Below are 13,270 nucleotides of genomic sequence, written 5' to 3'. Positions count from 1 at the left end.
GGTGGTATTGATAATTTAGGGAGAAGAGTTACGTTGCTTTTGCTTGAGTTCTTTTGTACAAAGAATCAGTGTGGTGCCTGAATTTTCTAATTTGGAATTTGCCTTTTACATTTACAGAGTTAAAATCTGATCTTTAATAGATTAAATCCAGTCCTTCCCACTTAAAAACTTTTTGTTGTTTCCATTTGAGGGACCATCCAATTTCTTACTTTAGACCCAACTCAAAGTACACAGAACCCATCTGTGTACTTATTTTCAGATAGTACAGGAAGAATGGCAGCAAATACAGATAATTCTTTTCCCTAGGAGTTTACAATACAAGGGCATTTCATGGACATTTCCCTATCCTCCTGAAACAAGAGAAATGCTATTCTACACACCATGTAGTCAATTGAGTATTATCTTACTCCTCCCTTATGCAAACTAGCCTTACATGTAGTTATTGCAGCTTGAGTATCATGTCATGTTGCCCGATGCCATGGCATTAAGTGACTTATTTTCCAAATAAAGTAAATCAGTGAAAGTAATAAAACTCTGCGTTGTCTGTCTGTTCAGTTGTCACACATCAAGGAGATGACACTGGAGCAAATCATAAATGTCACGAATAATGCACTTTGTCTCAGCTGACTTGGGTTACTTCCCTTGTACTTTCATTCACTTTGTTGTAGTGAAAGAGACTTGGATCTCAGATTGTGGGTCAGATCTCTGACATCCTCACACTGAGTTATAGATTATGGGGTTCTTCCTTTGTTGTAGCTACTTAATTCTTTGGACATCAGGCTTCCGCTGGGGAGGGAAAGGCAAGCTGGAAGCATCCTCAGGCAGAAGCTCTGCTCCTGGGCTCCACCTCATCACCTACTACTCCTACCCTCTTCCCTAACTGGGATTCCCCCAGTACAGTGTTCTAAACCCTGAGTTATGACACTGGACATTAATGTGGGGAGATCAGGGGGCAAGGAGAGCATCCTGGAGAGATGAAATGCCTATCTGTAGATGTGCCCAGAGAAGCTTCTAGAAGGAGGGTCATGTTGAATAGCGTTGGAAAGAGCATGCTCCAGGCAGAGAGGGACAGTCTGTATGAGGGCTGATGTTAATGCCAGCAAGATGTGCACCTATGGGGAAAGATTTGCCATGCTTAAGCAGAGATACACAGAAAAGGTTAATAGTAGGAGTAAGTGGTAGAAGAACAGTAAAATAGACAGACTTAGAAATACAATCTTAGAAGTTTGGACTTAATAGAGAGCAGCAAACTGCAGGTCTAGTTAAGAGAGAAAGAGAGAGTATGTTTCTTTTTAAGACTTGAGGAAAGTGTCCTTTACCGGATGGAAGGTAGAGAGCACTCACACTTCAGTTATCTGCTGCAATGTAGTGGTCAGGAAGAACGTGATTTAGGGTGCTATCCTGCCTCAAGGAAGGACAACACTCTGTGATATCGGGTGAATCTGAGTGAGATCTGGAAGGATCTCTTTGCTTAGAATTATGAATTTTATGGACTGGGAGGGTAGACCAGGGAGTATGGCAGGTGGCTGGCCATGCATATGTGGTATCCATAAAGTGTAGGAACCTACTAGATAGAGGTCTAGTGTGGACAGGGTGCAAAGTTTCTAAGTGGCAACATGTGAAGCTATTGGCTTTTCTAGGGTTTCCATCACACCTAGAGTAACAGCCAAAGTCCTCACAGTGATGCTCAGGCCCTATGTGAAGGGTCTGGCTTCCTGCTTTCTCTCTGACCTCATTCTCTACTGCTTCTCCCCTCACTCACTCTGCCCTGGCTCCACAGGCCTCCTTGTTATTCCTCAAAAATAGCCAAGTACCATTCAACACCCATTAGGATGGCTGCTATTAAAAAATAAAAAATAACAAGTGTTGGTGAGGATGTGGAGAAATTGGGATGCTTGTGCATTGCTGGTGGGAAAGTAAAATGGTGCAGCCACTGTGGAAAACAGTACAGTGACATCTCAAAAAACTACGTATACAATTACCTTATGATCCAGCAATCCCAATTCTGGATATATAGCCCACAGATTTGAAAACAGGGACTCAAAAAGATATTTGTAGACATGTCTTCATAACAGCATTATTCACAACACCTGAAAGATGAAACAACCCACATGTCCATCAGTGAATAGACAGATAAACAAGATGTGGCATATACACACAATAGGATATTATTCAGCCTTAAAGAGGAAGGACCTTCTGACACGTGCTACAACATGGACGAACCTTGAAGACGTAATGCTAAGTGAAATGAGTGAGTAACTAAAGACAATATTATATGATTCCGGTTACATGAGGTACCTACATTAATCAAATTCATAAAGACAAGAAATAGAGTGGTGGTTGACAGGGACTTCAGGGAGGGAAGAAAGGAGAGCTACTGTTTAATGGGTATGGAGTTTCAGCTGAGGAAGATGAACAAGTTTTGTAGATGGATGGTGGTGAGGGTTGCACTACAGTGTGAAGGTGAAGTTGGGTTGGACCACTCATTTTAAAATCACAACACCCACTCTGAGCACACTCTAACTTTTTTTTTTTTTTGCTTTACTTTTCTCTGCAGTGCTGAGTACAAATCCAACACAATATATATTCTCATTACTTGTTCGTTTAGTTTTTGCTTCCTACTGCAAGAATGTAAACAACTCAAGTGAAGGTATGTTTGTGTTTCTCTTTGCTTTGTCCACAGTGCTGAATAAATGAGGAGCAGTCTGTTTGTTGAATGAGTAAATGAAGGACCATGATTTGACATAGACTTCTAGAGAAGGCACAAGGAGAAAGAGAAAATGGGAAGATTCCATTTTTCATTTGGTTTTGTTAACTAATAATTGCTACTGTTGGATATGAGGCTTGGCCCCAGTGTTCATTGTGGCTTTTGCTCTGTTTACTTATTTGAATGTATTCCCAACTGTTTTCTCTTAGGAGTGTTGGTGTATATATGCACCACACTTACTATTATTTAAAGCTCTTGCCCTGAACTCAATGACTATACTTGTGTATTCCTGACTGTCCCTACCAGAGTCTAGGGCTGATTGAGTTATGGCTTTGTAAACTCCGGGGAAGCTCAGCTATTTAAAAGGCTTTGTACTTGTTTGTTTTGGAGCTACTGGTTTGATTGGTTCTATAGTTTTCATTGTCTGGAAATTTTAAGAAGGATGAGAGAATTTATATACTTTGGGATCAGATAGGACCTGTGCTTGGTTACAGAGGTTTGGTATAATCTCTGAAGGTGTTGCTTTTAAAGTCCACTTCTCTGAAACTTTGAGAAATTGAAAATAATGATTTAACAGTGTCATTAACCTTCCTCTCAAGACTTTCTCAAACTTCTAGCAAAGCAACTGATATCCAAACTATCTTTGAAGCTATTCAGGAGGAGCCACAAGGCCAACTTCTTGATTAGTAGGAGCACCCAACCACAGGAACCAGGGGAAGTTACTGCCTTGGAAAAATGTTTTGAAAAGCAAAAGTCCAGAGTGAGGGCAATACCCTTCTCAGAGACAGAAGAGTGAACATAATGACTTTCAGGACAAAGGAGAGTGGGTGAGACTGGCCAGGAAGCAAGACAGCCTGCAATTTAGTGGGTGGATTATTGAATTTGACAGCTCTTGGTGAGGCGGGATGGACCTTCTGTTTTGGAGTTTAGAAGGAACTCAGAGACTGAGAGGAACGCAGGAAGGAGGAAGGAGGGAAGGGGAAGCTAGGGGCATTATGGAATGCATACAAGGGGACTTCATGTTCCCTGGCCCCTCTCTGCATTTCTTTTTTTTTTTTTTAAAGATTTTATTTATTTATTTATTTGACAGAGATAGAGACAGCCAGCGAGAGAGGGAACACAAGCAGGGGGAGTGGGAGAGGAAGAAGCAGGCTCATAGAGGAAGAGCCTGATGTGGGGCTCGATCCCATAACGCCAGGATCACGCCCTGAGCCAAAGGCAGACGCTTAACTGCTGTGCCACCCAGGCGCCCCCCTCTCTGCATTTCTTGAAGCACCTCTCCTGCGCCAGCCACCACCTTTGCCAGAGAGTGTTTCCTAATTAAATTGAATGATGGGCAGTCAGGTTTTACCACAGTTGGTTTTCCCTTCACACCTCTCATTTTTATTGCCTTCCATAAGGAAAGTAATACCATTTATACCTTCACCTGAACCAGGTTATAAAGGTTGCTTGGCTACAAAGTATGTATCTCAAAGTGAAGTAGGTAGGAATTCTGGATTATGTGCTCTTTCAGGTTTCTCTTCTCAGTTTGTACATTTGTTCAACAAATACTTATTGAGGACCTAATTCACAGTCTGATGAAGGAGACAGACAGCTGACCTGGAATTCTGATACATTAGGATAAATTCCACATGCGGGAAACCTGGGTGCAGTGAGAACACATAGGATGGGCTGGACTCCGGGGAAAAAACCTGAGGGTTGCAAAATGGAGGGGGCTGGGGGCCTGGGTGGTTGTGGTAACTGGGTGATGGGCATTAAGGAGGGCATGTGATCTGATGAGCACTGGGTGTTATATGCAACTAATGAATCATTGAACACTACATCAAAAATTAATGATGTATTATATGTTGGCTAATTGAACTTAAATTTTAAAAAATCTTAAAGATCTTTAAAAAAAAAAAGGAAGGACAGGATAAGGATCAGGAGAGGTTTCCTGGGGAAGCAACTGCTGAGCCACGAACTGAAAGAAGTGGGGATTAGCTAAGTGAAGGGGACCAGAGGGCATTAGAGGCAAGGGAACAGGGTGAGTGTAGAATTTTGCAGCTGGAGCAAGAACTGGGCAGGGGATGAGGCTGGAGGAATCAGCACAGGTCAGACTATGAAGGAAGGAAGGATTGAGAAGAAAGGGCAGTGGGAAACCACTAAGGGGTTTGAAGCCTAGGGGTGGTTGGGGGACACCTCAATCAATTTATAGTGTAGAAAGATTTCATGAGTTAAGAATTGACCCTCCTTATCTATCTCCTGTGCTTGCTGGTAAATCATAACATTGGAACTGGTGGATGACAAATAAGGAGTCTAGATGGATTTGTAGACAGAAGGGCTGACCCATAACGCAAAAGTTCCTTTTGGTTATCCATAGAGAATTTTGACTAAATATTTCTGTCTTTAGAAACCTCTGACAACATTTCCTAAAATTCTCTCAAAACCAAAGCCTGAGTAGGGAAGAGAGTGAGGGCTGAATGCCTTTGCTCTCTCTGTTCTCCACTACTATTTCTACTATTTACTGTGCATTGTTGTGAATTGTTCATACAAAGTCTTGCTGCCATTGAGGAGGGGACCATTTGAAGAGCAGCAAGTGAGTAGGGGAAAAGAAGAACCTCATGTGTTGTTTCTTCAGTAAGAAAATATATTTGGTGTATTCAGACCATGGTTTGAGCAAGTTAAAAATAACTCATTGTGAAAAATTAATAGAGAGTTAAAAGTGTTTTTGCTTTGTTTTGTTTTTAACTCAAATTCAATTAGCCAACACATAATACATCATTAGTTTCAGATGTAGTGTTCAACAATTCATCACTTGTGTATAACACCCAGTGCTCATCATATCATGTGCCCGCCTTAATCCCCATCAACCAGTTACCCCGCCCCTCCATCGATCCCCCCTTCAGCAGCCCTCAGTTTGTTTCCCATAGTTAAGAGTCTCTCATGGTTTATATCCCTCTCTGATTTCTTCCCATTCAGTCTTCCCTCTTTCCCTTATGGTCCTCTGCACTGTTTCTTATATTCCATGTATGAGTGAAACCATATATAATTGTCTTTCTTGGATCAACTTGTTTCACTTAGCATAATACCCTTCAGTTACATCCATGTTGATGCAAATGGCAAGTATTCACCCTTCCTGGTGACTGAGTAATGTCCCACTGTGCAGGCACGTGTCTGTGTGTGTGTGTGTGTGTGTGTGTGTGTGTGTGTGTGTGTGTATCCATTCATCTGTCGATGGACATCTCATCTCCTTCCATAGTTTGGCTACTGTGGACATTGCTGCAATGAACATTGGGTTGTAGGTGCCCCTTCTTTTCACTACATCTGTATCTTTTGGGTAAATACCTAGTAGTGCAAGTACTGGGTCATAGGGTAGCTCTATTTTTAACTTCTTGAGGAACTTCCATACCATTTTCCAGAGAGGCTGTACCAGCTTGCATTTTCAGCAACAGTATAAGAGGGTTCCCCTTTCTCCATATCCTCATCATTTGTTGTTTCCTGTCTTGTTAATTTTAGCCATTCTGACTGGTGTAGGGTGGTATCTCATTGTGGTTTTGATTTGTATTTCCCTGATGCCAAGTGATATTGAGCATTTTTTCATGTGTCTGTTGGCCATTTGTATGTCTTCTTCGGAGAAGTGTCTGTTCATGTCTTCTGTCCATTTCTTGGTTATTGGGAGTTGAATTTGATAAGTTCTTTGTATATCTTGGATACTATCAGTTGAATTTCTATACCCTAACAATGAGTGAATGTTTTAAGACAAGCTCACAGAGCAGGGAAGATTCTCCAGGCCTCTGGCAGCTGGCATCACAGACAGTACAGGGTGTGTATAGAGCACAGTGTGGCCAGTGAGGAGACTGTCTGCAGAAACGAACTCACTTTCTCCCTGGAAACCAGAAAGGGAGGAGACAGAAGAAATTATTTTGGTTGAGAGCTACTGAACTAGGTGACTTATTTCTCTTCTCTCTAACCACCACACTTTACAGCAGTTAGGACATAAAAACTGTAGTGAATTTTCCCTGACTGTTTTGGGTGAGGTGTATTGAATGTCAGAATATATAAAACCACCTTTCTGGCTCCTCTCCTGCCTCAGTCATGGACATTGGGTTGGCTGCTGGACCCATTTTTCCAATGTTTCCTTATCCAGCAGACTGGTTCTCTCATGTTCTTACAGGTGGTTATGAAGGCTCTGCCTCATTCTCCCTCTTCCTTTCTGTTCACAGCATCCCTGTGGGCCTAGGTGGGTAAAGGGAAGGGGTGGACTGTACATCCTTGGCCATCATTATAGCTAAATTGATGATGTAGAATGAAGAGGAAGGGGGCCAAAGTGCCATCTGACCTTAGCTAAGCTGATTTTGGGGCTAAGGGTTTTAAGACTGGGGGACCATTATTTGTATTTTAAACTCAGGTGATATACAAAAAATGGCTCTGTGATTGCAATGAGACATCTAGTCCATGTGTCATAATTCATGCTCAAGCACTACGCACATGCCTCCTGTGGGAATTATTGCACAATACATTCATTCCCTGTTGTGTCTTATGGCTTAATTAGTACATGAAACTACATGACTTAGATGAACTCAAATAGGATTATGTCATGTGGTGTGTAAACAAGAAGGATGTTGGGAGATATTTGGCCCTTTTTCTGGGGAGAAAGCAGGGTTGATTTTTCTGTGACGTCCTTTGGTGTCAGTTTCTGTGATACTTGGCCTGTCACAGTTGACATGGGAGTTCTGAGCTTTGGTTGCTTTGTTGAACACTGCTGTTTGGTGAATATTTATTGTTTACTTAGGCATTATGGAGGAATAACACACATCAGATGAAATATGAAGCAGCATATTTGAAGCCTGAGCAATGGAGCACAGCTGCCTCACCCCAATGCTACTGAATTCAGCTTCACTGAACCTGATCTCAGATTCTAGGCTTCCTGCACTTGCTACAACTCTCTGATCCTAGGCTCCTCTTCAATTCCACCTAGAATGCTGCGTCAGGCACTTCAAAGATTTGGTCAAAAACTGGTACGCAGATTTACACTGGAGCAACTGGTGGCTGAGCCTTCCCCTGCCAGAAGCCTGAGCACTTTGGATTTAGTGGCCCTGGGAGTGGACCACACCCTGGGTGCAGGTGTGTATATCTTGTCTGGTGAGGTGGCCAACAATCAAGCAGGACCATCTTTCTTGATCTGCTTTTTGGTGGCAGGCCTAACTTCCTTGTTGGCTGGGCTGTGCTATGCAGAGTTTGGTGCCCGAGTTCCCCATTCTGGCTCGGCATATCTCTACAGCTTTCTCACCATAGGTGAACTCTGGGCTTTCATCACTGGCTGGATCATCATCCTCTCCTATGTTGCTAATACAGCTATGGTGGTGCGGACATGGAACTTAGCTTTTGACTATCTGCGTGAGAACCAGATGTCTCAGACCCTGCATGAAAGCATCTCACCGCATGCTTCCCGTGTTCTTACAGAATATCTAGACTTCTTTGTTGTGGGCCTTCTGTTGCTGTTCATGGAATTGCCAGCTCTGAGGATCAGTCATTCTTCCCTGGTTAGCAGAGTAGTCACATTGGTGAAACTTTTGGTTCTCAGTTTTGTCATAGTCGCTGGCTTCATTAAGGGGGACCTGCACAACTGGAAGCTCACAGAAGAAGACTACATAAAGGCTGGACTCAATGACACCTTTGGCTTGGGCCCTCTGGGCTCTGGGGGATTTGTGCCTTTTGGCTTTGAGGGAATTCTTCGTGGAGCAGCTACCTGTTTCTATGCATTTATAGGTTTTGACAATATTGTTACCAGAGTTGAGGAAGCCCAGAATCCTGAGCGTTCTATCCCCATGGGCATCATGATTTCACTGTCCATCTGTTTTTTGGTGTATCTTGGTGTCTCTTCAGCACTTACGCTTATGTTTCCTTACTACAAGCTTCAGCCTGGGAACACCTTGCCTCAGGCATTTCTCCATATTGGGTGGGCCTCTGCCTACTATGTTCTAACTTTTGGATTTTTCTGTAGTCTTTCTGCACGTATCTCAAGCTTTATGTTACCCCTTAATCTGGTGATATACAAGATGGCACAGGATGGCCTCCTGTTCCCTTTCTTTGCCAGCATGCAAACCATCACATACATCCGCATCACAGCCACTGTGATCTTTGGCATTATTGTAGCAATGATGGTATTCTTCTTTGGACTCACTGATCTCTTGGACTTCATGTCAATTGGGACCCTGATATCTCATTCCCTGGTTGCTCTCTGTGTTCTCATCATCAGGTATGAGCCTGAGAGGAAGAATGGGGGAAATGAAGCACAGGGGCAGGAGGAGAATGGACCTGCAGCAGGGAAGCTGACTCTAAGGGGACTGTTTTTTCCAGACAGCCGCACCCCCACTCCACTCTCTGGCAGGGTTGTCTATGTTTGCTCCTTACTGCTTGTTCTGCTGCTGACTCTTCTTTGTCTGGTGCTAGCCCAGTGGCCAAGTCTGCTTTCTGGAGACCCAGTGCCAATCACAGTGGTTGTGTTACTCCTGGTACTCATCACCGGGATTACGGGGGTCATCTGGAGACAGCCACAGAGCCCCACTCCCCTTCCCTTTAAGGTCCCTGCTCTGCCTCTCCTCCCACTCCTGAGCATCTTTGTGAATGTTTACCTTATGATGCAGATGGCAACTGACATCTGGGCCAGAGTTGGTATCTGGATGCTAATTGGGTTTGGTCTCTACTTCGGCTATGGAATCCAGCACACCCTTGTCACTTAACCTTACTTCACTCTTGGGATTTGGCATAGTCTGGTTAACTCCACTTCAGTTAGGGCTGAAACTGTAGAACTTGAACTCCGCAGTTTCAGTGCACATTCGTTTTGATATCGTCACACCTGAATGCAGTCTGGTCCCCCTATACAATAATGGAGAATACTTTTCACACATGGAAAGCTAGGGTCCCATGGTATGTTGGTGTGGGAATACTAATAGAGTTCTGTATGTATTGTGGAGTGAAGGATATGTCTTTGCTCTTTCTCTCTTTCGCTCTCTCTCTTTTTTTTTCTCGTCTACTTTTCAATTATGTCTGTATTGCATACTGGCTTTAAAAATTTATTATTAAAAGAAACTAAGGGTGCCTGGGTGGCTCAGTCCATTAAGCATCTGCCTTTGGCTCAGGTCATGATCCCAGGGTTCTGGGATTGAGCCCCACATCTGGCTCCCTGCTCAGTGGGAAGCCTACTTCTCCTTCTCCCTCTGCCACTCCCCCTGCTTATGTTCTCTTTCTCTCTGTGTCTGTCAAGTAAATAAATAAAATCATAAAAAAAAAGAAATTAGAAAAAGTGTTGTCCTTTTCTTTGGTTAAATGTCCAGTATCACTGGGTGTTATACGCAAATAATGACTGGGTGTTATACGCAAATAATGAATCATGGAACATTGCATCAAAAACTGGGGATGTACTGTATGGTGACTAATATAATAAAATAAAAATTGTAAATAAATAAGTAAATAAATAAATAAATAAATATCCAGCATCAGAATGATGCCTGGCTAGCTCAGCTGGTAGAGCACATGACTCTTGATCTCAGGGTGTTAAGTTTGAGCCCCACACTGGGTGTAGAGATAACTTAAAAATATATCCAATAGGGGCACCTGGGTGGCACAGCGGTTAAGCGTCTGCCTTCGGCTCAGGGCATGATCCTGGCGTTATGGGATCGAGCCCCACATCAGGCTCCTCCACTATGAGCCTGCTTTTTCCTTTCCCACTCCCCCTGCTTGCATTCCCTTTCTCGCTGGCTGTCTCTATCTCTGTCAAATAAATAAATAAAATCTTAAAAAATATATATATCCAATAGCAAAATTACTGAATCATATGATAGTTCTGTTTTTAATTTTTTGAGAAACCTCCATACTGTTTTCCATAGTCATTCCCACCAAAAGTGAATGAGGGTTCCTTTTCCTCCACATCTTTGCCAACACTTGTTTTTTTCATCTTTTTCATTTTAGCCATTCTGACAGGTGTACAATGATACCTCACTATAGTGTTAATTTACATTTCCCTGATGATTAGTGATGCTGAACATCGTTTTATGTGTCTGTTGGCCATCTTTATGTCCTCTTTGGAAAAATGTCTATTCAGGTCCTCTGTCCATTTTTTAATTGGATTATTTGTGGGTTTTTTTGGTTTGAGTTGTATAAGTTCTTTATGTATTTTGGGTATTAACCCCTTATTCGATATAGAATTTGCAAATATCTTCTCCCATTCAATAGGTTGCCTATTTCTTTTGTTGATGAGTTCCTTTTCACTGCAAAAGCTTTTTAGTTACATAATTCTAAAAGATATATGCACCCTTATGTTTATTGCAGCATTACTTACAATAGCCAGGATATGGAAGCAACCTAAGTGTCCATCCATAGATGAATGAATAAAGAAGATGTGGGGTCTCTATATGAAATATTACTCAGCCATAAAAAAGGAATGGAATCTTGCCATTTGTAACAACATGGATGGACCTGATGTGTATAATGCTAAGTGAGATAAGTCAGTCAGAGAAAGACAAATACCATATGATTTCACTCTTATGTGGAATTTAAGAAATAAAACAAACTAATGAATAAAGAAAAAAGATAGACCAAAAAAAAAAACAAACAAAAAAACCCCAAAACCCACTCCAGACTCTTAAATACAGGGAATAAACTGGTGATTGCCAAAGTCGAGGGTGTAAGAGGATGGGTGATTTAGATAAAAATAATTAAGACTACATTTATCTTTTTTTAATATTACTTCTTTTAGAGAGAGAGAGCTCAGGGGGAGGGGCAGAGGGAGAGGAAGAGAAGCAGACTCTTTGCTGAGCATGGAGTCTGACACAGAGCTTGAACCCAGGATCCTGAAGCCACAACCTAAGCCTAAACTAAGAGTAAGACATTTAACCAACTGAGTCCCCAAGGTGCTCCAAGAGTATGCTTATCTTGATGAGCACTGAGAAATGTGTATAATTGTTGAATCATTATATAGTATGCCTACAGTAATATAATGATAATGTATGTTAATTATACTTCAATTAAAAAAAAAGAAAAGAAACTAGAAAAGGACAAAAAAGAAAGATGAAATATGGCCCCTGACCTTAAGGAGTATATCTATATCTATCTATCTATCATCTATCTATCTATCATCTATCTATCTATCTATCATCTATCTATAATTTTTTTATTTAATTTCAGTTTAGTTAACATATACTGTATTATTAGTTTCAGGGGTAGAATTTAATGATTCATCAGTTATATTTAAAACCCAGTGCTCATTACATCAAGTGCCCTCCTTAATGCCCATCACCAATTTATCCCTTCCTCCCACCCACTTCCCCTCCAGCAACCCTCAGTTTATTTCCTATAGTTCGGGGTCCCTTATGGTTTCACTCCCTCTCTGTTTTCATCTTATTTTATTTTTCCTTCCCTTCCCCTATGTTAATATGTTTTGTTTCTTATATTCCACATATAAGTGAAATTATATGGAATTTGTCTTTTTCTGACTGACTTATTTCACTGAGCATAATACTCTCTAGTTCTACTAACATCTTTGCAAATGGCAAGATATCATTTTTTTGATGGCTCTTTAATATTCCTGTGTGTGTGTGTGTGTGTGTGTGTGTATGTGTACCACTTCTTCTTTATCCATTCCTCTGTCAGTGGACATCTGCACTCTTTCCATATTTTGGCTATTGTGGACATTGCTTCTATAAACATTGAAGTGCATGTGTCCTTTCGAATCACTATGTTTGTATTTGGATAAATACCTAATAGTGCAATTGTTGAATCATAGGGTAGTTCTATTTTTAACTTTTTGAGGAACCTCCATATTTTTTCCAGAGTGCCTGCACCAGCTTGCATTCTTACCAACAGTGTAAGAGGGTTACCCTTTCTTCTCATCCTCCCCAACATCTGTTACTTCCTGAGTTCTTAATTTTAGCTATTCTGACCAGTTTGAGGTGGTAACCCACCGTGGTTTTGATTTGTATTTCTCTGATGCCAAGTGATATTGAGCATTTTTTCATGTGTCTGTTGGCCATTTGTATGTCTTCTTTGGAGAAATGTCTGTTCATGTCTTCTGCACATTTCTTGACTTGATTATTTGTTCTTTGGGTGTTGGGTTTGAGAAGTTCTTTATAGCTTTTATATACTAGCCCTTTATCTGGTAAGTCATTTGGAAATATCTTCTCCCATTCCATAGGTTCCCCTTTGTTTTGTCTACTGTTTTCTTTGCTGTGCAAAAGCTTTTTATCCTTATGAAATCCCAATAGTTCATTTTTGCTTTTGTTTCCCTTGCCTTTGGAGACGTGTCTAGCAAGAAGTTGCTGCAGCTAGTCAAAGAGTTTGCTGCCTGCATTCTACTCTAGGATTTTAATGGATTCCTGTCTTACATTTAGGTCGTTCATCCACTTTGAGTTTATTTTTGTATATGGTGTAAGAAAGTGGTCCAGTTTCATTCTTCTGCATGTGGCTGTCCAGTTTTCCCAACACCCTTAGTTGAAGAGACTGTCTTTTTTCCATTGGATATTCTTTCTTGCTTTGCTGAATATTAGTGGACCATAGAGTTGATGGTCCATTTCTGGGTACTCTATT

At 41.5% G+C, this 13,270-nt stretch overlaps 1 protein-coding gene across 1 annotated transcript; it reads left to right on the top strand.

Annotated features, from left to right (window-relative positions):
- The first annotated feature begins 18 nt into the window (after window positions 1-18).
- On the top strand, window positions 19-9,878 carry LOC100484409 (cationic amino acid transporter 3-like). The gene is made up of 2 exons (XM_034646525.1): window positions 19-2,650; window positions 7,479-9,878. Exon 2 carries the CDS (start codon window positions 7,666-7,668, stop codon window positions 9,427-9,429), a length of 1,764 nt encoding a protein of 587 aa, XP_034502416.1. The 5' UTR covers window positions 19-2,650; window positions 7,479-7,665; the 3' UTR covers window positions 9,430-9,878.
- Window positions 9,879-13,270: the final 3,392 nt, after the last annotated feature.

This window comes from Ailuropoda melanoleuca, chromosome 16 (assembly GCF_002007445.2).
Source record: "Ailuropoda melanoleuca isolate Jingjing chromosome 16, ASM200744v2, whole genome shotgun sequence".
Lineage (NCBI taxonomy): Eukaryota > Metazoa > Chordata > Mammalia > Carnivora > Ursidae > Ailuropoda > Ailuropoda melanoleuca.
The sequence above is the reverse complement of the archived record's forward strand: the minus strand, read 5'-3'. Positions and strand labels throughout refer to the sequence as shown.